Source organism: Cherax quadricarinatus, chromosome 72 (assembly GCF_038502225.1).
Source record: "Cherax quadricarinatus isolate ZL_2023a chromosome 72, ASM3850222v1, whole genome shotgun sequence".
Lineage (NCBI taxonomy): Eukaryota > Metazoa > Arthropoda > Malacostraca > Decapoda > Parastacidae > Cherax > Cherax quadricarinatus.
In genome coordinates this window covers 5437917-5463914 of record NC_091363.1, presented here as the reverse complement: position 1 = coordinate 5463914, position 25998 = coordinate 5437917, and the positions used below count along the sequence as shown (strand labels likewise).

The 25998-nt window shown below is 38.2% G+C and overlaps 1 protein-coding gene and 1 long non-coding RNA gene across 7 annotated transcripts in view; one reads left to right on the top strand and one right to left on the bottom strand.

Moving 5' to 3' along the window:
• Hph (HIF prolyl hydroxylase) overlaps positions 1–22217 on the bottom strand; it is a 37564-nt gene extending 15347 nt beyond the window's left edge. Inside the window, exons 1-3 of one of the 4 annotated variants that reach the window (XM_053795047.2) lie at positions 22146–22217; positions 2933–3197; positions 571–839 (exon numbers count right to left, since the gene is read on the bottom strand). In XM_053795047.2, the coding sequence (XP_053651022.1) occupies positions 571–839; positions 2933–3197; positions 22146–22202 (591 nt within the window). In that variant the 5' untranslated portion in view covers positions 22203–22217. Of the gene's footprint in view, positions 1–570; positions 840–2932; positions 3198–12106; positions 12275–21397 lie in introns of those variants that run through there. The other 3 variants (XM_053795045.2, XM_053795043.2, XM_053795046.2) reach the window with 3 other exon arrangements.
• On the top strand, positions 5430–25078 carry LOC128701356 (uncharacterized). Of its 3 annotated transcripts, none has more exons than XR_008408901.2 (3): positions 5430–5538; positions 17418–17564; positions 24300–25078. It is a non-coding gene; the product is annotated as an uncharacterized lncRNA (long non-coding RNA). The 3 variants fall into 3 exon arrangements; XR_008408902.2 differs by lacking the exon at positions 5430–5538 and adding an exon at positions 12176–12314; XR_008408900.2 differs by lacking the exon at positions 5430–5538 and adding an exon at positions 13094–13340.
• Positions 25079–25998: the final 920 nt, after the last annotated feature.

Genomic DNA, 25998 nt, shown 5'->3' with positions numbered 1-25998 from the left:
ATTTTTTATTAAGCATGTTTTAAATAGAATACCTATTGAAGTGATAAAACTAATGCTTCTCACTTAATGGTTCAAGTTTTACAACTGTTCCTTTCTTTCCACTGTTCTATCCACCACTGTTATTTGTATTTCACATAACACCAGAACTTTCCTAACTCAAATAATGTGCTAGTGCAGTTTAATCGTTAAATTACTAAGGCTATGACTTAATCTCGTTCCTATAAGATTTCTCTGAGCAAAAAGTCTTTTACGCTTTAAATAATGTAACGTGAAGCAGATCATAAAATGCCTCTCAGTTTCATCATGTACTTTGTCAAGTGTACACAAAAATATTGTATCATTTCACCCCTTTGCTATTTCTTGCCCAAAACATTGCTTATTATGTTTTACTGAAGAATCATTTCAATTACTGCTCTACATATTGATCCAATAACCAATTTAACAAAATGCAGTACTATTCTACAGTATACACAGTTTGGATCTAGATAAGTGAATACAACATATAGCACAAGAAAAGCACCAGTGTACAAATGTTAAATTGGCGATCACAAACATGAACAAGATACTCACCCGCGTTCTCCAGGTGATGTTGTAGTGTGCTAGTTTGCCAGCATCTTGGTGTTTATTTGCCTTTGCCACTAGAGAATCCACAGCCGTCACTAACTGGCCAATATTGCTGCAGTTAGGTTCGCTACCCGTAACCCAGGTAATTTTGTCACCACGAATCATTCCCCGTGCTTGGTCCTGCACATGTCTTGAAACCACCTGCCCATCTCGGAATACACCACGTGAGTGCAGTGTCCCTACCTCTTTCAAGATCTGCTCTGCACGCTCCAGACCTGAAAAGTAAACGAAAGAAACATTAAAAGATACCTTTAACAAAATTACTGAAACACTGTTGCTTAAATATGACAACCAAACACACAATGAAATGCTGTATTATACTCTTATCCTTGATTACATGCAAGATGCAATTTATGAATCCTCCTCAGACTTTGATAACATAGGAATGCTTTCTACAGCTTTTCAATAGTTTATTCCATAGGATATTGAGAAAAGGAAGGGTTACATGGAAGGCACTATTATGACATTGAAGAGTACTCGAAGGGCAGATTGTCTGAAATAAAAAGTCTATGTCAAGGATCATAAAGCCAGAAATAAGTAAATCCACAAACTGGTGAACACACATTTGTCCCAGGATTCAGGAGACTGGAATATGAAGAGAAAGGTAGTGTCCTCATTACACACTGAAGGTCAGTGATCAATCCCTAGCACAGGTGAAATGTTAAGCATGTTTCCTTAAAGCTGCTGCTCCTGTTCACCTGTTGTGGGTAGCATCCTGTGAGAGAAAATTAAAGGACTTCAGTAGAAATGAGACAAGGCAGTCCTGATAATGTACCAACTTTCTTGGGTCATCCTGGGTAGCTAACCCTCTGGGTTAAAAATTTTACCTTACCTAATGACAAAGAACAGGAGGGCTGAGGAAGATATGATTACAGGGTAAAGATAAAATGATCAGATAAATTGATAAGGGAGATACTTTGAACTGAAAGGGTCAGGGACAATAGGTCACAAATGGAAGCTAAAAATACACCCAAACTACAGGAACATCAAGAAATATTGCAGTCTCAGTAGCAAGATACTGAAATGGCTTGAATGAGAAGCCATAGCAAACTCTTCACAGTTTAAAGAGAATGCCCCAAAATGCTAGGAACAAAAGGACATGCATTTTCACTACATCATTTGCTTATCATACAACTTCTCCCTAGCACACGTCAAACACTTCACTTCTGGAAGTGTAAATAATGTACTACATACGTATATTGTACATGTAAGTATGAAATTTGAGAATGCTAGACATATGAACACAGGGTATGAATACCCACTGTGCAACTCACTGATAGTGGAATTATACTATTAAGCCAGGGAATATAAGAAAGGCAATCAAAATACCTTTCATTACACTAGTTCTGATACAAAAGCGAGTATTAATAGAAGAAAAGCAATAAGCAAGTAAATCTTCCTAAAGGCTGAAGTCTAAATCAGGTAAATTCTATTATGAAATTTTAGCCTCATTATAAATGTATCACAAAGGAAATAATACACTAATCTTACAAAATTCTAGTGAGCATTTATTAATTTTTTAAACACTCACCCCTAACACCCATTACCCTTACACAATGCACGGGGCCAGGAGCTGTGACTTTACTCTTGCAACCACATTCAGGTAAGTTTACAAACACCACAAACAAGAGTGCTTAACTATGTACACATACCTAAATATGCTTAATGAAAAACCATTTTAAGTAATGTACAAACAATTCAAAACATACCTTAAAGTTTAAATATCTACTGTATGTGTTTAAACATTGAAACTACATACAGTACTGCATAAGTGAAAGTGATCACAGTAACACTGGTAATTGTGGAACTCTATTGTTCAATGCCATAATATTAAACATTTATGCTGTCATAATCTTGAAATAATCATGCTATTTTTCTTTTATCTTAAAATACAATGAACAGGTAAATTTAAATTAAAAAAAATAGACAATAAATGATAGCAAATATTAAAATATTATTACCTCCATAAAATTTGTATTGGTAACGATCAGTGTATCAAAATGAATTTCCTCTCAATTACAGGACATCTAAGTTTAAAATTCTTTAGAAAATTTTGATTTGGAGGAAAGGGTTAAAGATCAAAAGTTTAAAACTCCAAATACAGTACTACTTAATTTTTAATAAAATGCTTTAAAATCATACCTGTCAAGACTAAAATAATAAAATGCCAATGCAATAACCACTTGGTTACCTTAAACAGTATATATATGTAAATGAAATGAAAGCAGGTTCATAAAACAGTTTAAGTACAAAAAGTTGAACAAATCCTATATTAATAAAAAAAAACTGAAAATTTGCAAGCACTCACCAAGGAAATTGTCGACAACGCAGACTCCATATTTATTGAGGTCACTAATAACAGGCTGCATCACTTTAGAGAACCATTCTTGACTAATGACTCCATCCTCGAGTGACCAGGAATCTGGACACACTTCCACATGATCCAGTGAACTGGGCTTGGGGGGGAATAATTGTGCAGAGGTATCCAGTGTGTTGCCAGAGTCAATAGGAGTACTAAAGTCTGGTTCTGCAATTGATCTCCTCCTCGCACCTGCAACTGCACCAGTGCAACCCTGAAATTGCAGGTCATAATCACTCATAACAACATTATGGCCAGCTGTCACTGTATCTAATACCGATCTATCAAGTGAGAACACAGTCTCCTGTGCTTGTCTCTTTGTAGTTTTCCAGTTTTGCATAGCACAACCATGTCTTTCAACATTCATGACACCATTCTTGGGTTTACAGAATGGCTTGTGATGCTTCCAGTGTTGTCTCTGGTGATCAGTACTGCAATACCAAGCTGCTTTACACCTCCCACACACTTTCAACTGGTCATCCTGATAGCTGCACAGCCCACAGACCCTCAGATTCACCCCATAGCTCATTCTTCTAGCATAGACAAATCGCCTGTCTTTATCAGCTTCAAAACTGAAGTAGTCTCCTAGCACGGCACTCATTACAACCACAATTCTAGTGCAGTTCCTTCACTCCACAGAGTACTGTCATAATTTACAAACACGAAAGAATCTTTTTCCCCCAAGTGCGATATCTTCTTTATTATTGCACCATTACTGTTAAAGAACAATCGCCGCAATATCTTTTTTCTTATGTATCAGAGTTTGTCTCAGTTCATCACAAAAGCGAGGATTCTAACACTGGCCAGAGTACTGCCATATTACAATCGCCACAGTCTAACTCTTTTCCAGGTATCCGGGTCTCTCCTCCTCAGCCTGTAATAGTGAAGTCCAGCATAACAGCTACGAGCTAACAACCTCTTGGCTTGGCCTGCCATTCAGTTTGCTCCAGCTTCTACCCTCAAACTCGCTGACATCTACCCTCTACACATCAGGCGAGAGCCGAGAGCAACAAGCAACACACAAGAGAGCGAGGATAACGAGACAAGGTTGTGAGGGTAAGAGAGCAGGTCTGCGAATGGCACGACGGCTGAGACTCTCCCAAGGTAGTGCCTCTCGCACTCAGCTGTTGCCCCACTACCTGTGTTAACTCCCTCACCTTTTGATTATACATTCATTTATACATCTCTATAGCCCCTTCCAGTCACCATTCAAAATCACCATGGACAGCGAACGCTACTAAAGCACCCCATAATTTCATTCATTTTCTAAAACAATATATTACTCAAACAGTAAACTAATACTTATAAAAACGTCATGCGTGGCAACTCTACTAGGTTATCAGATATGCATTTAACATTATCCAAGGAGGAAAGTTTTTAACAATGGAAGAATATTATAATAAATATAACACATTTTATATTCCAGATTAGTTTATAGCTAGCTACAATAATTATCTTATTAACAATTCAAAACTGTTATAAAAGTTACCAAAAGCAGCAGCTTAAGTCCAGCAGAGAATGACAACTCTTCGTGGGGGATATACAAGGTGATGCAAAATACAGGACCCGTCAGTATTATTTATTCATTCTGGTATATTTTCAAATTGAATATTCAGTCCTCATAGTTAACATCACGAAAAAAAAAACGCTTAGTATATTAATCCCGTGGACATATATATCTAAATACGCAAAGTATTTTAATCCTTAAATTTCTCAGTGATTTAAGTCGACTATTATTCTTATCATTATTCTCCAGGGCAAGGAGGGCAGAGGAAGCGTTCGAGCCATAGGGGTCAAACAGCACCTGGGGTAAAGAAGGCAACAGTTTTGATCCAAGGACGTATAACATAGGTTCAATTCCATGAATCAACAGCTCCTCACCGTCATGAGGCGCCTTCCTTAAGGGGGTTCAAGTATAATAAACAATGTAAGGAATACGGAAGCCTTATGACCCTGGCAGTCAATGCGTTATAAAACTTATATAATCTCTAAAATGGTGTCCACAAATTAAACTTGAGAAAAAAGCATGGATGTAGCACGCAAGATGATACGCTGCTCTGGTCTCAATCATGAAAAAAATATTCAGATTATTAACCCCGGAAGGCTAATAAACTAGGATAACTAACCCCAGAAGGCTAATAACCTAGGATAACTAACCTTTGAAGACTAATAACCTAGGATAACTAACCCTGGAAGACTAATAACCCAGTATAACTAACCCCGGAAGGTTAATAACTCAGGATAACTAACCCCGGAAGGCTAATAACCCAGTATAACTAACCCTGGAAGACTAATAACCCATGATAACTAACCCCGAAGGCTAATAAACCAGGATAAAGCAAGTAAGTGAACCAATGTGGTTTATTTCAAATGGATCTTCAGGGCCTCTCCAGGTAAAGATCCACAACATCCGACTAGCTCCAAGATATACTAGTTCCTGCTAGATGGCGGACTGTAGGTGTCAGGAGACTTGCCCGCATGATCCACAGTGCTTGGATTGTGAACTGAAAGCGCTACCTCTGAACTACAAGGTACTCCTTCATTCTGTCAATCAGGTAAGTAATGTTGGTGTCATGTCTAGTTACTTTACGGGTGACAGCAAAGATAACACACCCTAAATCTCAATTAAACAGTACTTAGTATTCCGACACAGCGCTGTACAATTAGCCGAGACTTGCTTTACTGAATATTTAATTAGACGTAAAAAACATCAATGCAGCAGGACATCTTCCTACTTCAAGTGCTGAATCAACTGAGTTGTGATGGCTGCAGGTCCTAGCACAGCCCAGTTGACCAGGAAATCAGCAGGTTAAGTTAAGTTTAATATGTTTATTATGCACCCCATACCCAGCCTGTGGGCGGTAGTCAAAAGATTACAGAGGTACATAATGGGTCCAGGGACTGGGCCTACTTGTAACCCAGCCGGAGCCGGGCAGTAGTGACATCCAAGAGTCTGCTTATTTTGTTGGATGCACCATAAACATGTGGCTCCTCCTGCATGATAGAATGATGATAGATGGACTCACTGGTGTCAATCTCCCTGAGCCTTAAGTCCATAAAATTCAGTTGAAGTTCTTTTCGTATTATTGTTCTCAAACTACTACCTGACAAGCCAAGATTGTAATCTACTCCCTCTTTGAAAGCATACAGCTTAGCCAATTTATCAGTTCTATCATGCATCTGAAGACCAATGTGAGATGGAATCCACAGTATGTGCACTCTGACTCCACTGTCCACAATCCTACCATACCTGTGTCTGGCTTCTGACACAAGCATGCCACAATTTATGCTTAATGAGTTGAGAGCATTTATGGATGACAGAGAATCAGTTACAATTAAACTGTCAATCTTTGATACATAGATGCATTTCAGTGCAAGGAGTATGACAAACAGTTCTGTCTGAAGGGTAGAGGCCCAATTATCAGCAGGGAAGCCTGGATTTAGTTACGTAGATAGAAGAGCCCTTGAAACCGGTCAAAGGTAGATCACAGGTAAAGCCTTAAAGCTGCCTTCGACACAGCAGTTTTACCCTGGAGCAACTGACCATCTTCGATGTTAAAGTCAAACTCAAGACATAGATTAGCAAATATCTCGGTAATATAACTGGCTCTGTTAATGCTAAAGAACTCAAAAGTACCACAATGCTTCTTTTCAGTTAGGTACGCTAATGGGTAGAGTAGAAGAAAAATACTTCATTCGAATTATTAACCTAAAGGACCCCAATGGAAATAAGTCACTCTGTCTGACTTTTTTGGGTTATCCTAGGTTCTCTACACATATGCTGCTATGTATGATAATTCTATGTAACTGTATTTGTGTATACCTGAATAAACTTACTTACTAACCTTGGAAGATTAATAACGCACGATAGCTCAAGAAAGTCAGGCAATGTGGCTTCGTTCATTGTGTGTGGGGCTTACTATTTCCATTGGGATCCTTACGTCCTTCCAAAGGACACATCCATAATAGTCGACTAACTCTTAGGCATTAAATTAAGCAACTAATCAACATTAAACTAAACTTGTTTAATTAACATAGCTGTTCTGCGTCTGGCAACACCCCCCCCCCCTACAAAAAAAAGGAAAATTTTGTGACGCTAACAAACCGACAATAGGAAACGTGTAATATCCATTAAAAATGATCTAAATGAGTGACGAAGCAAAGGCCTTCGAATTTTCTTGATTTTCGTAACATTATATATTGGCATTGCAATCACGATGACACTCACCAGGAAGTTAGATCTCTGCATGTGGCAGGCAGGGGGCAAAAATTAAGACAGTTCACAACTTTAAAACCATATACGATACAGATAGATCACATCAGCTAACAAAAAGATCAGAGGTGAGCCCAAGAGCTTAAGCTCAACACCAGCAAACTTGGCCAATTAATAACATGCATACTGGAGGCCTTCAGAAATCTAGATAAACAAATTCAATTTTTTTTTTAAAGACGTACTTTACAGCATTAACTTCAAAACGCCTCCAGACTGTTGCTAGAACTATGGTGAAGCAGGAAATGTAAGAAAAGACTGGACGAGGCAAATAAGCTGGTTGTCTTCAAGAGGGAGCTGGACAGATACCTAAAGTCGGTGCCGAATCAGCCGGGCTGTGGTTCGTGCGTTGTACTATGTGCGGCCAGCAGTAACAGCCTCGTTGATCCGGCCCTGATCCACCAGAAGGTCTGGTCATGGACCGGGCCGCGGGGGCGTTGATCTCCAGAATACCCTCCAGGTAGACTACATGGACGAACGCAAAGCAAAAGGGGCCAGGATCGCAACATACAAAATACTCTATAGCACAGACAGGGTAGAAAAGACACTTGACCAGTGGGAGGCCGACAGACATCGGAAAGCATCCTTTTCACCGTAAGAACAGTAAATAGGTGAAAGGAGTTAGACAGTGACACACCATAAGTTAACATATATATATATATATATATATATATATAAATATATATATATATATATATATATATATATAATATATATATATATATTATATATATATATATATATATATATATATATATATATATATTAATATTATATATATATATTATATATATTTATATATATATATATATATATATATATATATATATATATATATATATATATATATATATATATATATATATATATATATATATATATATATATAAACGTTTTCGCTTACTCAAGGCAGTTAAATAAAAGTTAAGATCCTGGCCCAAGAGCTGGAGCTGAATTCAAACTCAAACGCTAAATAACAAACACACTTCCTTTTCAGTAAACAGCAGAACGATAGACATACTAAGGGAAGAGACACTGAGACCCTGAACTTCTGTAAAGACAAATAACAAATATCCTGTGCTCAACGTGGTTAAGACTGGCAAGGTCCACCATTTCACAGGTCGTCCCATGACAGACTTGCTTGTCACCCTGATCGCCATTCACACGTTATTCTGCTTTACAAAGTGGCATTACTCATGAGAGTACATTTCAAGGACACATCTTTTCCCCTCTCCCCCTGATTCTTCAAAAATACTTTTTGATGCTTTGATGATCATCGTTTCAGGGGACCAGGTCTCGAACCTTATTTTTTCTTATTTGTTTGATGAACCTATTTCTGTTGTGATGCTGTCTGGGCGAGTATTACTGATAGCTCATATCTTGCATTATAAACTGAGTGTGTAGGTGCAATACTTTCACTCAAAGTAGTTCAAATCGAGTGGTAACAAGTTAACAAAAAAGTAAGCATTGTTTTATGCACTGCAGTATTTTTACTCATGAATGATAACCTAAAAAAAAGCTTATAAATACAGCGATGATTTATTTTACTGTCTAGTTATGCTTCATTTTTTTTTAAATAAATATGAACCTCTCGCTGGAAGAAGAGATGAACTGAGGCACCAGTGAGGTCTCCAGATTGACAAGACTTGATTAACTATGTTAAATAATGACAGGGGAAATGTAGGTAGTATGGCTCATTAACTTCACTATCAAGACATACCACGGGCGGAGATTTCAACTTGTGGCGAATGAGTATGGTATAGTTTGTTTGCAATCGTATCAGTACGATTTCGTGATTCACTATCAAGAAAAATTTTAGATTAAAGACGCACCACCTTAGTAGGCCGTAAATGGACCCATTCTAGGCTAGACCCGCCAATATGACCTTCAGGACCACAACTGTGGCCATGTTGGCCACAGTCCTGGTCCTGACAGTGGCCCCCTTCACCACTGGTTGCGTATTCACTTCACACACCAACATTATATTCAATCACAAGATTATGTTGAAACATTATGTGTCATAATAAATACCACACACAAACCACCTACCAAAGTTAAGCTTAACTTCGGCGTGGACACTTGAATATATATTTTCATGTATAATTTCTTTTCATTAGCACATAAGTCAAGGCACGATGATACTGTTTACAATGACTAGACATGTCAAGAGGGTACGTCATTGCTATATATACAAAATTACGATATTCCCAGAAATTGCCCTTGAAATTTTGAAATTTCCGTCAGAGGATGGTTTCCTGAATATATGATTATGAGATACAGTATTGCATGTGGATTATGTGTATTCATCTATATATGTTTGCAGGGCTGAGCTCTAACTTCTGGGCTCCAACTCTTGACCAACAATCGACTGTGTTGATGACACCCTGGCACCATAGATTTTGTCCTATTTAAATTTGAATAATGTACTGATAGTTTAGTAGATGTAGATTATTATTACGTTCATGGAGAGCGTTAAACCTGTAGGGATAAAAACGTGCCTATTAGAATCAGAGGCAATCAGGTTTGATCCATGGAAGGGGAAGTCTTATCCGATTCCTTCACTCAAGAGCCCCTCATCGGTGTCAAAAAAAACCTCCCTGTGATACAACTTTGATGGGTTACGACCTTTCTTACTCTCGCTGACCGGCCTTGGGCCAAAATTTTCTTGTTGCCAGGTCAACCAGGCTGTTACTACTGGTGGTCCACTGATCCACATATCCATCACAACCTGGTTGATCTGGCAGATGGAAGTACTTGAGTTTCCTCCTGAAGACTTCTACATTTGTTCCGACAGTGTCTCTGATATCTTAAGATTTAAATTAAGATCTAACTAGGGGCGACTAATTAATAATAAAATAATATTTCTTATTCCTATGTTTTGAGAGAAGCATTATACCTGTAACAGTCATATAGACACGGTTTGTTCACTTAGTTGTAAGTAGAAAAGAGGATCTAAGGATCTCAGCGCACACAAGGCATTGCTTAGTTATCCTTGATTAATACGTAACCCAAAGGTATTAATCCAAGAATTGTTTTTTCTTCTGCTTCGACTACTATCTCACAAAATGCGTTTCCTATACTACCCTAATGTGTCCTTTTACATGTGTTGTTGTATCTGCTGGAGGTGAGCTCCATCTCACCGTTAACCTGGTATGGCCGCCTCACGTTTCTTCCTGTCTTTAAAGCTCGGAAATGTATTCACCGTTTTACAGATTTCTGATAATTCCAGTGATATGGTGTACATCTTCACTGGTACCTCCTACAAGGTCCTTGATTATCATTAGCGAGACTATTTGGTTCAATTGCCTTTCGTGGTTTCGGGTGTTGCAAAAGTTGCTTCTCTTCCGTTTCTGATAATTGCGGTTTAATCTGCAAACCACTTTCTGAACTCTTACAGTTATTTACACACTTCCCTGTCATCTCCGTAAATCCATTCCATTTTTTCTTTAGCCTCATTAAGTGATGGTTTATAGATAACTTTTCCCTAATATGACTGTTTAGTTGTTTTTAGCCTTGGTCGCAATACTAGTTTGGGGACAGTTTTAGCCTCAGTTAAAATGTCAGATTTGCATTTTGTGCATGTGTGTATTTAAAGGGATACTAAAAGGATGGACTAATTGTCTGAGGCTCAGTTTGGTTCGCCCTGGCTTAACTGATTACATTACAAGGAGTCATCTGTCATACTTATTAAGTTACTATCTAGTAAGTATATTAAAAGAAAGGCTGAGTTTGGTTGTAACTTATTATTACAATCGAAACTAAGCGTTAAACCCACAAGGGTCATACAACGTCACAAAGTGGGATGTGCTAAAAATGAAATACGTGAAGATCAGATATCAGCGTGAGTTAGGAGTATACAAGACGTAGAGTTTGCAATAGTGGTGAGTGCTAAAGAGGCAATATAATTAAAGTTGGTGTAATAAAGTCAGTCTGCGTCAAAGGAGGGGCTGTCGCCGAGGTCAGAAAAAGTTCATTAAGTTGAAGTTCAAGTCTTGTTTAAATAAAAATAATGATGTTCAACCTTGCTTTAATTAATTTAATCTTTAGGCTGCTTAAACTTGTTTAACTGGATTACAAGCCGAGGTTAAACCTGGTTTACATTAAATACAATGTTTCAACTTCTTTAGTTTACTATACTAAACTTTGGTTTAGTTGGTTCAACAGTACACAGTGGGCTAAAAACACCAAAGTTAAATACAAATATCACTTTATCTGATGCAAGAGACATCTATAAGAATATTTTTATTTTGTAATCGTTATGGTTATACCATTTTTAAGGCAAAGTACCCTGAAAATACGCAGGTCAGATGTGGTCTCAACGAACAAGGCTGCGGTATCTCAAGGATACATTATCTTCCACTCTTATCACTGTTCAAAGGTTTCTCCAATGAACAACTGAGCATAAAAAAAAGAAGCTTACGCTAGCACGTCTCTACTAGACATTATTAAGAACGGACTGGTAAAAACTGGGGAAAGAATATGTGACCTACATGAGCAAAAGTGGCAAAAAAGCAAATGGAAACAGTCTGACAATTACACCAAGAGGGAATATGTAGACGAAATTAAGCAGAAAAAGATATAATCGCACCATGCTCAAGGTTCAAGATTATAATAAGAGATATTACAGCTAAGATTAAGTCACAAGACCATTCCTAGAACAATTTAATGTCGCCCACATACTGGAAATGCAAAACCAGACTACGTTTAGGTCCGTTCTGCACTATATAATACATGATAATAGTCCAAGATGAGCCGAAATATCTTCTAGGTTTTCATTTACAATTTGTGAGTTAGTTGTGAAAGGTGTTCTGGTGTAAGGGACGGGAACCGTACTAAGCTGGGTGATAACTCACCCTATAAAACATGGTACAGAGGGGCCATGAGTTGCTGCAGGCTGATGAAGCAAGTGTAGAAGAGTACAGTGCCACTCTCACGACACGACTAGTAAAAGCAGCCAGCCGGGCTGCCTGGCTCTCCACTGAACTCTTTGCCCTTGCTGCCGCCATTATTGCCGCACTGGGCCTCACGAGCGCCCTCACCTCGCCTCCTACACCCACATAAGTACGCGCTTCCACCACCCCTTATCTCACAAATACTGATCACTACTAGCCCCTGCCAGGTATCACGTACAATACTGTGACTAATATAAACAATGGTACTAGTCTTATGTATTCATTGCGAAACATGCCAAGGATATTTTCGGTGTTAATTAAAAATTTTCAAAATGGTGAAGCCTCCTAGCTGTGAACTCAAAATTTTGAAATATGTCTTATCTCTGTTAGGTTTTGGTTAAAGTCCCCATATTTGCACTTGGGTCACTAACATAACTGCAACGTTACAATTGTACACTGACAAAGTGCAACGTTATTATTGTACAATAACATGAAGCGCAACGTTACAATTATTTTACCTACATTTTTATACATGCTGATGCCCGCGGGTCACTTACAGACCTCAGTAGGAAAAGAAATACAAGTAACCTTTACGAAGTCAAACTTAGGAAACAAACGTGTTCCTTTGTTTCTGAAGTATGAAGAAACCTCAGTATCACATCTTATGATATATTTTTTTTTCATGGGGTGTATCGGTAAATCAGCCTAAGGCCTCGCATCAAAAGGCCATAATATCCACAAAGCGGGTCACCATATGACATACCCATGTCAGAAATTTTCCCGACCAACAAATACTTACTCCCTCATGCGTCTTATATACTTTGATTTTACACTAAATTTAAGGCCCATGTGGGTACTGACAACGAAGGTAGGTGGTTAAGTAAATGACTAAAGTAATCAATATAAGTTAAATGAAGAGGTATACGGGTAAGCATGTGATGCGCGCGCACACCAAAATGGCGAGGATGAAGGAGCAGGTGAACAACATAGAGAGGTGCAGAGCAGCAGGTGACGACTCAGCAGTAGTACAGGTGGTGAAGACGCAAGTCAGAGCTTCTCGAAGAAATCACGAGTGCTGCAAGTCATTTAATCTTTGGAGGCATGCAAAGTCATTCTTCGTCACAAAGATCCTGCAAATGCACGTTGCAGAAGGCACCACACTGCGTATTTCAAGACAAAGGATAGTGTTTTACTTGTAACTATTGATGCTGCCATTAATATATGTAGGTTAAAATAAGCTGCTAATTCTTTGTTAAATGAAAAGAAATTAAAAACATAACTGCACGAGATTGAATGTCACAAGTTTTGTATTCGTTGTGTTCTGGTCATAAGATGCAAAATATGATTGATTCCCTTCGTATATTTATCAAATTCTCATATTATAAATGGATCATTCCTCTGATATAATTATTTTTTCATCGAAACCTGTTAGGTGTAATGTAAACTCCTAAGGCATTCACTCAAGTATATAGCGGTTTATTCCACGAATTTCACTTCTAGGAATTACTTAAAGACTAGTGTTTACCATCGTGTTGCCACTATTATGTACATCTTATTTTGAGATGTACCTGTTTTCAACACGAGATAACATTACAGAAGTTTTAAGTTAGGATTTAAAAAATAAGTGTGCGGAAATTAGTTAAGTAATTAAATTTAAGCATAGAAAACTCGTTTTTTTTAAGGTAACAAATTAAACCTTGCTGATGGTGTATCATACCCGGGACAAAAATTTTGTAACGCTAACAATGTACCATAAATACGTACATGTATGTTTTTTTTTTTTATTTTTTTTATTATCACACCGGCCGATTCCCACCAAGGCAGGGTGGCCCGAAAAAGAAAAACTTTCACCATCATTCACTCCATCACTGTCTTGCCAGAAGGGTGCTTTACACTACAGTTTTTAAACTGCAACATTAACACCCCTCCTTCAGAGTGCAGGCACTGTACTTCCCATCTCCAGGACTCAAGTCCGGCCTGCCGGTTTCCCTGAATCCCTTCATAAATGTTACTTTGCTCACACTCCAACAGCACGTCAAGTATTAAAAACCATTTGTCTCCATTCACTCCTATCAAACACGCTCACGCATGCCTGCTGGAAGTCCAAGCCCCTCGCACACAAAACCTCCTTTACCCCCTCCCTCCAACCCTTCCTAGGCCGACCCCTACCCCGCCTTCCTTCCACTACAGACTGATACACTCTTGAAGTCATTCTGTTTCGCTCCATTCTCTCTACATGTCCGAACCACCTCAACAACCCTTCCTCAGCCCTCTGGACAACAGTTTTGGTAATCCCGCACCTCCTCCTAACTTCCAAACTACGAATTCTCTGCATTATATTCACACCACACATTGCCCTCAGACATGACATCTCCACTGCCTCCAGCCTTCTCCTCGCTGCAACATTCATCACCCACGCTTCACACCCATATAAGAGCGTTGGTAAAAACTATACTCTCATACATTCCCCTCTTTGCCTCCAAGGACAAAGTTCTTTGTCTCCACAGACTCCTAAGTGCACCACTCACTCTTTTTCCCTCATCAATTCTATGATTCACCTCATCTTTCATAGACCCATCTGCTGACACGTCCACTCCCAAATATCTGAATACGTTCACCTCCTCCATACTCTCTCCCTCCAATCTGATATTCAATCTTTCATCACCTAATCTTTTTGTTATCCTCATAACCTTACTCTTTCCTGTATTCACCTTTAATTTTCTTCTTTTGCACACCCTACCAAATTCATCCACCAATCTCTGCAACTTCTCTTCAGAATCTCCCAAGAGCACAGTGTCATCAGCAAAGAGCAGCTGTGACAACTCCCACTTTGTGTGTGATTCTTTATCTTTTAACTCCACGCCTCTTGCCAAGACCCTCGCATTTACTTCTCTTACAACCCCATCTATAAATATATTAAACAACCACGGTGACATCACACATCCTTGTCTAAGGCCTACTTTTACTGGGAAAAAATTTCCCTCTTTCCTACATACTCTAACTTGAGCCTCACTATCCTCGTAAAAACTCTTCACTGCTTTCAGTAACCTACCTCCTACACCATACACTTGCAACATCTGCCACATTGCCCCCCTATCCACCCTGTCAGACGCCTTTTCCAAATCCATAAATGCCACAAAGACCTCTTTAGCCTTATCTAAATACTGTTCACTTATATGTTTCACTGTAAACACCTGGTCCACACACCCCCTACCTTTCCTAAAGCCTCCTTGTTCATCTGCTATCCTATTCTCCGTCTTACTCTTAATTCTTTCAATTATAACTCTACCATACACTTTACCAGGTACACTCAACAGACTTATCCCCCTATAATTTTTGCACTCTCTTTTATCCCCTTTGCCTTTATACAAAGGAACTATGCATGCTCTCTGCCAATCCCTAGGTACCTTACCTTCTTCCATACATTTATTAAATAATTGCACCAACCACTCCAAAACTATATCCCCACCTGCTTTTAACATTTCTATCTTTATCCCATCAATCCCGGCTGCCTTACCCCCTTTCATTTTACCTACTGCCTCACGAACTTCCCCCACACTCACAACTGGCTCTTCCTCACTCCTACAAGATGTTATTCCTCCTTGCCCTATACACGAAATCACAGCTTCCCTATCTTCATCAACATTTAACAATTCCTCAAAATATTCCTTCCATCTTCCCAATACCTCTAACTCTCCATTTAATAACTCTCCTCTCCTATTTTTAACTGACAAATCCATTTGTTCTCTAGGCTTTCTTAACTTGTTAATCTCACTCCAAAACTTTTTCTTATTTTCAACAAAATTTGTTGATAACATGTATGTATGTATATATATATATATGATATATATATATATATATATATATATATATATATATATATATATATATATATATATATATATATATGTATGTATGTATGTATGTGTGTGTGCGCGCGCAAACACATGAACAAATGTATATAACATACCACTACGACCTTTTACATACACGATACAGGAAAAATTTTGTTGGGCGACTCAAAATTATGTATCTAAATGGTTTTATATCATGAAGGGCGAATCAAAATGATATATATAGTTTTTTATCTAATGGGCAATTCAAAAATTATTTATAGAAGTTTTCATTTGAAATTGTTTGGATCGTCTTTTTACACTGAATATAAATAATTTTAAAGCGCAATAAAAAGCGCTAACTTTTTTAAAGAAAGAATTTAGGTGGTTTGTATGAAGGAGCGGGTTGTCTCCCCTGCCCGTTGACAAAACGTCATCCATATCAGTATAAAAAGTTTATTCTTCTTATATGTACTTTTGAAGTACGTAAGCAATACCATCCCGCTCTTATGTCCTTGATAACTCTGCTTCTCGGTAGTAGAAGGGAAAAGGGGGCACCTGAGTACGTGAGACGATGCACACCTCACAACACACCGTCAGACAACTGCCTCCACCTCCATCATATAACTCATTCACCCTCAACCCATCAATCAACTTCCTTGCCCCTCCCTTGGATACTCCCCTCATAATTCATTCACCTTCACTCTAATTAAGGAACTTTATTCCCCTTCGCCACATCAAACAATTCCCTTGCCCTATCAAGCAGCTACTTTCTACAGTATATACACCAAAAGGTGTAGTCTCTTATTACATATACACTGCGTTTAAACCCTATGTTAGAAATTATAAATCTTGTAAGAGTACAGGTGAGCTGAGGTCATAATGACCCACGTGCATCCAATAGGCTTTAATAGACTCACTCCCTCCAACCCCCACCCTGAGAAACCACAAGACTAGATTTAACGATGTTGCATCATGGAGTGGGTGCAGCCATCGTGTAAATATGCTCACACACGGAAAAGTTGTCTCATCTCTGTAACTTATTTTGTATTATTGCATCCCTTCAAATGGGTGTCTTGATGCTGGAGGGCATTTGATCCTAGGAATAGGAGTAACTTCTCTTCCTCGGATCAAATCTGATATCATCCCACTCCCCATGAATATAATAATAATGTATTATCTATTATTAGTAGTAGTGGTGAAAACAATAGTTGTTGTATTAGTATTATTTAGTGTTGTAGTAGGACTTATATTTGTAATAGTGTTTAATGAAAATATTTTAATAATCATTATTACAAGTCGCTAAACCCACATGGGTCTTCCAGCTCTGCATAAAATACAATAACAAATACTATATTATAATTTCGTTTGGTTAGATGTCTTTATGTAAATTTGTTTAAAATATCGAATTATGTAAACGTGTTATTATTTTTTTCCAGATTTCCTTCCGTTACCCCTAATGCACTGTGCCGCCCTAGAAATTTTTGACGAGCACAACCGTACATGAGACGATGCGAACCTGTTGGCGAGATAGATTTTGTAATATAATTTTACTTTTTTTGCGCTCATCTATGACTTCTATCCAGGTTCGTAGTTTGTTTTTTATTTGTGTTCTGCTAATTATTATATTTACCGCACAATTTGTAGAATAAAACTAACAATAGAAAATATATTAACCCTCTTGTTATCCCGGAATTATTTGAAGAAATCCAGACTGAAGTACCAGGTTTAATCGTTAGTGTACGTATTGGCAAGTCTTACACCTGTTGCTTTTGTTCACCCAGCAATAAAAAGGTACCTGGGCGGTCGACTTAAGGGCTGTATGCTTGGAGGGGGAGGGGTAGTAGGTATCTTTTAGGTAGGGTTGGTCTTTCAAATGAGTTGAAATGAAATAATTGTTGGCCTGTATATTCAACGGTGTAAAACAAATTTCAGAGCTGCCCCTGATCAGTTTTCTTTTTTTGTGTGGTTGGGGCTAGTGGCTGTAAGGGAATGGGATAGTACTTCTCGGAGGTGCACGAGTTTGAATTCCTTGATATACACTCGCGGCGTTATTTATAAATGCTGCTTAGGTACATAATCTATAAATCAAACCCGTTTTTATTTTACCTAACCTCAATAGCGAAATGAAATAACACGAAATGGGGTTTAACTTGCTAATGAATTGTGATGGTAAGTAGTGTAGCTGTGGTAAATAAACATTCGTAACTTGTTCCTCTCCCCACCGGGAAGTATACACATGTAATCCTGGTGAACAATGGATGAGCTATTACCCAGGGTACAACAGATATACATCTATGTAAGGAATAACCAAGCGATTACGTAGCCTCACTGCAGACACTCCTTGATCATCTTTTTCAGTTTGGTTTGTACGTACACTTCTGCATGAAGAAACTATGTTCTGTATCGGTTATTTAGCCTGACCTGAGAAAGAATTCCTATGGCTGTGATGTAATGTATCTTCACAATAGCTGCTTTCAGACTAAATCTTGCCGTGACCTCGAAGGCTGAGCCAGTAAAAATGCGTCTAAAGTTGTGATTGCCAGAGCAGAACAGAAAATTATACTTCCATGAAGCTCTGGTGTACCAGATGTTCCAGTGAAAGCATTGTCATCTGGGCAAAATGGACTGATAATAATAATAATATCTTTATTTACTACAAGTACATGTACATGGTATACAGGCCTAGCTGACAACAATGGCATACTACTGCATAGAAATCCCCTTGTTATGCTCAGCATTTCGGGCAAATTAGGTCAGTGTCCCAGGATGCGACCCACACCAGTCGACTAACACCTAGGTACCCATTTTACTGATGGGGAACATAGACAACAGGTGGAAAGAAACACGCCCAATGTTTCTACTCTGGCTGGGAATCGAACCCAGACCCTCACCGTGTGAAGCAAGAGCGTCAGCCACCAGGCCACCAGAGCCTAGCAAGTTAGGACCCTAATGGTAATAAGTCAATAAGTCACATTAGCTTGTTAAATCTTCATAATCTTTTCCCCTAAAGGCAGCTGCCTTGATTCCGGTAAGGAGCTCTGAATCCCAGGAATTGGACCTGTTTTTCCTCTGCTTTGGATCAAATTCGACTGCCATCCATTTCCCAGGGGCTGTATGACTCCGATGGGTTTAGCCCTTCCTTTCCCATAATAACAAAAATAATAATAATAACAATAATGAAATCATTTATCACCAATGTATGTCTGTGCTTAATGCAACCCTCGTATAAATTTACAGTACTGCCCATAAATAACCTACTTACGTGAATAGGTTTATCTTAGTTTACCGTAGCTTAATACAATTAGTAGTAACTGATGCATTTTCGATAGTACGATAGTACTAACTGGAGTGGTAGACTGTAATATGAGTAGCAGTAGAAACTTTCTGTTAACAGGTTGACCGTAGTATAATAAACCATTCAAATGATCACCCTGGACTCCTAAGTGACTGCATCCTGTAATCCTCAGGATATCCTGTGGGCGCGAGCTACAGACATTAATTAAAGTTTAGTAAGCTAGGTATGGTTACAATTGGTTTTTAGATTTGCAGGTAGAAAAGTAATGAAACGAGTTTTCTAGTAATTGAGGCACTTGTTATTCACGGAAATAATGTTTACTGCTAGACTGATAATTCAGTGATTATTCAGCAATTTTTAAGTGTATACCTAACTGGAAACCTCATGGCTTATTGAAGTCCTACCGCGAGAATGTGAGTACATTACAAATGTTCTACATTTGTTTTATACCATAAATAAGTTAAATATTTAATACCACTCTGTTGCAAGAGGAAAAAATGGCGTGACATGTTATCACGTATCATATTTTCATACAATGTTAAATTTTTTACTAGGTAAATCCTACAATATAACGTCAGTGTTTTCATATAGATGTCCAAGTACCGCAACTACTAAATGCGTTTTATTATTATATTGAAGTTTGCAAATTTCTGCTATGTAAGACCTAATTCGCCATTTATATTAAACAAATAGAGATATTGGTTTTCCTGAACTAAGAAGAAAATGCCTCTTGATTGGCCTTAAGCTTTCAGCTCTAGTGTATATTTTACTTAATGAAAAATTTGGATTGGGTTTGGGGCTGCTTCGGAACAAATTTGCTATTTTTATTAAAGAAATGGGGTATTAGTTTCGACTAGCATCAAATAATCAACGCTAATATTTAACTAAATTATGAACTCATACCATACTATCCCTTTTACTTGTAGCCGTTTAGTTTTTGAACGGATTGCGGCCTTCGTGCTCCTGGCAGCATATACGCAATAAATAAACAGTACGAATTATTTCCATACCTGGATTGGAGAGATTTCCATAGGATCAGCGCCTGATCAACCAGGCTGTTGCTGCTGGCTGCACGCAAACCAACGTACGAGCCACAGACCGTATATCGAGGCCCTGAATATTTTAGTATTAAAAAGTGAAGCTCTCGTAAACGTACAAGGTGGTACCGCTGACAGACGAGGAGGTTGTGTAAGTGACCTGAAGAATGTCTCACTACTAAACCACCACTAACTGGAACAACGGTGAGAGGAACGAGGAAGATGGGAAAGGAAGAGGAGGTGGGGGGGAGAAGGTGCAGGTGGAAGCAAGAGGGTATAGGGCGTCATTCAGTTATGCGCGTAAAACCCGTGCTTACATAATGGACAAAGAATGCTTTCACGCGCACATGCTTTGGTACACACGGTGAGAAATTCTACCTTTACAGGCACAACTCAACGAATACCGTGGATTATGCACACAATGGTGCATAAATTGTAACTCATGTACCTGGAATGGCATTATTATAAGTGAATATGAATTGATAGGAATTGTGCTCCAACTTTAAAATAGTTATGAACATAATGCACATCCCTGCTTTTCACGGGAAACTTGAACTGAATAACGAATAGAAGGCTTTGGCCCCCCTTTTATCTATAAATGTAATGACACGGAGATTTCAAAATATTTTTGTGCGTCTTATTATCATGAACACTAGCAACGTAAGCCTGTCTGCCTCCTAAACGAACATTATTTGTAATGTTTTCCTCCACTTAACCCATCATTATCTACATAACACACACACCACTATCATCAACATTGATCGTTCTTTATACACACCACCCATAACAACCTGTATATAAATTTCACATTCCCACATTCGTCATAACTGCCATACATGTAAGATTCCTCTCACACGGTTGAAATTTCAGTCACACAATAGCTATGCACTTACACAATAGAAATTTCACACAATAAAAATTCCGTTTGTCACAATATTAATCTCACTCAAAAACATACTCACAATAGGAATACATCGTGTATTTTATATGTATATTTGCAAATTTATTACATAGCTCATCCATACATATTTGACTATATAAACATTATACTGCATAATTATATTTTAAAATAAAATTAACTTACCCATTTGAATTTAGGTATAAGGAGGAGATCGCCGTATAAATAAAATAAAGGGATATTTTCTCGTGATTGTGCACCGCTTATTTGTGTTTTTCTCTTCCCTGTTAATAATCTTTCAGCCTCTCCCTCACTCACTTCCTCTTCCTCATCTACCATTTTCCTCTTTCGAGTATTGCCAGGAACATTTTCAGGGCAGGTACAGTTATGTTCATCGCTCTGTTCAGTGATGCACTCTGTTTGCTTACTATAATCAGTCTGTTCAGGACTGTACTGCTCAATGATGGGTGATGACAGCTGTGAGTCTGTGACCAGGAGGTGCAATGGCAGGCGCTGGTGGTGCTGTAGTGATGGAGGAGGACTGCTGGGGACGACCCTAGCTTGTTCCTCAGGCAAGTTACTCTGACTACACAACACCACCTGTTGCAATGACTGCAACTGTTCCGCCTCCCTCGAGTTATACTGGCTTCTGGTTGTTAGTTGCATAGTTTCTCACGCTCAAAATACCTTATTTCGTAAAGGAAGGCACCACGTATTGTAACTAGTTTTTTATTATCTAATAATATATACAAATCACAGGGTAATCTTTGGTTATCATTTGTACTACTAAGAGATCGGCAAAGTGACAGTGTCACTCACGCATTATGACAGTCGATAAAACTCATGAAGTTCAAGTACCACGAGAATAGTCCCAAGTTGCGCTATTTATAAACCACTCGAGACTCGCTCAACACTGCATAAAAGCTGCACACACACTGCCTGTCATGATCTGGGAGCTGCGGACACGTGTTACACTCCCTGTGTCGCGCATTGGAATGGCTTAAGAGTTGCCTGGCTGGAGTTATATGCCTTCTAAACCACCCGCCAGAAGGTGCTCCCATCTTGCACACCTGGGCGCATGCGCACATCCGGATTCTATAGTTTTCTTCAGAATAAAAAAGTGAAATATTATTAAGTGCATCGAATACTTTATATGATAATGGGAACGTAAGGACGAGAAGAGGAGACGAGTTATATCGTAGGAATAATAGAATGAATAAGAGATTGTGGCAGCATGTTTGGTGACCGGCGGTGACATTTCAGGAGGGAGTTGCAGTATGGCGGCGAGGAAGTGTGTACGTGACGGGCCCAACGTATGTGGCCCCCGCGGCCTCGTCCCACTGTAGTAACACTAAGCTACAAAATACTCAGCCTGACCCCCATTGTCACCCCCGCACCTCATACAAATTTGAATTAGAAGACCAAGACTCGATTTTCCTGGAAGCAGACAAGTCTCACCTGCTCGGCTGTAGAAAGCTAGGAAGCTTTCTCTCCTACTCAGACGGAATTTATATATGTAACATGTTACCGGATGGTAAATATGAGCGTTGCCACATTCCACTACGTTAGCCATATGGAAACTGGTAGGGGTTATAAGGAGAGACATCCTAGAGGAAACGATCGTGGTAACCTTTCATTGAATGTCTGATAAAGAATTTATTCTAAAGTAGGTTATGTTATACTATAAAGCTCAGGGTTACTATGGCAGCCACTCACTCTCTTGTCTCTTGAGGTAGGTCATCACAATGTTTAGCTTTTGTTTTATCTTTATTATGTGACTAATCATGTGTGATATATTTGCACTGCCACTTAATTTTACTGCAAGGTGAGCTCTAGCTCTTGGGCTAATCTCAACCTTATGATGAGTGACGTGGTCTGTTTCTACCTGGCGTGATCTGTTAAAAATACCTAGCGTGACGTTTTTACCTGGCGTGTTCTTATTATGTATTTGTTTTAAAAGCTGTATATTGTTTTAAGTCCTTACAGTATCGTTTTCTAATCCGCATCGCATTATTGTTTATATAAAAAATGCCTTTACATTTTTTAGTTTGCATTCATGTGTCCGTATTATGTATTTATGTTTACAAACTAGAACGTACTTATGTATTAATGTCCCCTCAAGGGAGGTTCCTTGACGCTGGTGAGGGGCTCTTGATCTAGGGGATTGGATCTGTGCTCCAGTTCCCTGAATTGAGCCTGAATATCTTCCATCCCCCCAACAGGTGCTGTATAATCCTACGGGTTTAGTTCTCCCCCATGATATAATATGTATTAATGTTCATGTGTATGTGAGTCTGCCTTCAAGGTAGTTACTAACAAAGTATCTTCCTCATTGAATGCGCTCAATACAACAAATACGAAGTTGGGTATGTTAGGGCCGCGTAAGAGATTATATGGACGAATCGCGCTGAAGATCCATAACTTTCACATATCTGTATATAAACATAATGGTGGGAATTCTAAATGCGGGACAAACACGTTGAATTTGATGATCTACTTCAATAATAATCTTGCACTCTTAAATTGAAATAAGTGAAAATATAGGTCTAGTTAAATACAATAAAATAATGTTAGTTATTATTTATATTATTATTATTATTAGTAATAATATTATATCTAAGGTAAGAATAAAGGGAACAATACACAAATAACTGGTCAATGTGCGGCTGGTTATATTGGTCCGAGTCGGACTGAAACGTTGGATTAATTTTCAGTCTCCCATTTTTGTATTTGTAAAACAACATTGTACTACATATAAAAATAAACAGTAAATGTAGGCTGGTTTATTAAGCTTTAAGCTTATGATTGCATGAGAGTCATTAAGGTTACATTTCATTTGGACACCAGTCAAAAATTCTTCAATCCCTAAAATAGGAACTGAAATAAAATCATAACGTGTGTGTGTATAATATATATATATATATATATATATATATATATATATATATATATATATATATATATATATATATATAATATATATATACAGTATTATATATATATTATATTCCTCGGAATATATATATACCATGTGTTTTAAAAGGAGGAAAAGGTCAGTGAAATGCAATATAAGGGTATTTTCTTTCAGTTGACTTCACTAGCTTATTGGATGATGTGATGGAGTCAGATAGACAGTGGGTGTCAAGTTGATCTGGAAGACTGTATGGTCCGCAGCGCTGTATGACCCATTCAGGTTTAGCGCTTAACATGATTCTATTGTGCGTATGCTTAGTCCACCAAGCTCAACAGAATGGGCTTTCTTTGAAAGGACGTCGTATTAGTCTTGTTTCCAGCAGTGAGGGTGCAGAATAATAAGCTTTATTCAGCTTAAATTTTGTGATTTTAGACGTCTGTTTTAAATTTATACAATGCATTAAGAACATTATTATAGGCATACAATGATGAAAAGTTTGAAAAGGGATTGACATCTAGTAGGAAGGTAAAAGGCATTATTGCTGCTCGAAATGCTGTACATTCTATGGGCTTTGTATTAATACGGTACTCATCATATTGTAATTTTTTTTTAACCATACCCACAATGTACAGCTTTAATAAAAATAAATTGTTTACCTCCCATACTGTTTTTCATTCTTAAGTATTAAAGTCGTCCTTATTTTTTGCTATAATCTCGTCGACAGTGTTAGACCCAAGAGAAGGGCTGAGTAGGGTTCTGTCAATGGGATCAATAACATGTATTCCTGGAAGACTTGACATAATCAATAATGTGTTGGGTGAAGGAGACTAGTGATCATCTTTGTTTAAGAAGATGTCTATGCTGGATTTAATCTGCTTACCTCCCATTAATTATATGTTGTATGAACCTTAGGGGGCTTAGCACCTCCCATTAATAATAATATAATTGTAATAATAGTAATAATAACAGACCACCTAAAAAACTACTCACCTAAGGAAAACAAATTCTTAAGGTTAAGCATATTACTTTTTTTTTAATTTTGTGTAAATTTGTACAAGGTTGATTCAGATCGTTACTATATTTGTTATAAAATAAATACATAGTTATATTTCACTGCATTCCTTGAAAGAGGGATGATGAAGCTTTAAGGTATTTTTTTGCGAAATGTTTATTGATTCCCGGAAATCAGTATAGTTCACTTTAGTTTCGATAACACTGGGAAGAGCTCAGGCTATATATTCCACTACTCGGAGGCCTGGTCTTGGACCGGGCCGCGGGGGCGGTGACCTCCGGAAGCGACCCCAGGTAAACTCGACGCAGAACGTCTAGCTTCTCCAGGTTACACGGAGCCCATTCTTGAATTACCCTTTTTTCCCCCGGAGATTCCCTTGACACGATGAGGGGATGACTTCTACCTTGGATCGAACCCAACTGCCTTCCATTTCTCCAGGCTCCTACGAGTTTAGCGCCCATCCCCTTTATGAAATGTAATATTTGACCTGCCCCCCTCTCCTGTTTATGCCACATCTCTGCTCATCTGAGCTCTTAAACTAAATGACAATAATGCAATGCAGTAACATATGGAACAAGTTTTCAACAAAAAATAGAACTTAGCCCCAGACTCCTTGAATCAATTGATGATCCAAGGAACTCCATCGTCCTTTTCCAGTTCCTCTTAAGTGATGATGCAGCGCTGTATGACCCTAGTGGGTTTAGCGCTTCTTTTTATAATAATCTAATGATGATACGGAAGGGAATAGCCCTCTTAAACTTGAAGTTAAAATTTGTTGTCTTTTTTTTTTTTCTCTCTCTCTCTCTTAAATCTCTCCACATTATTCTTAAATCACAAAACACCAATGGTGGTTATAAAGGA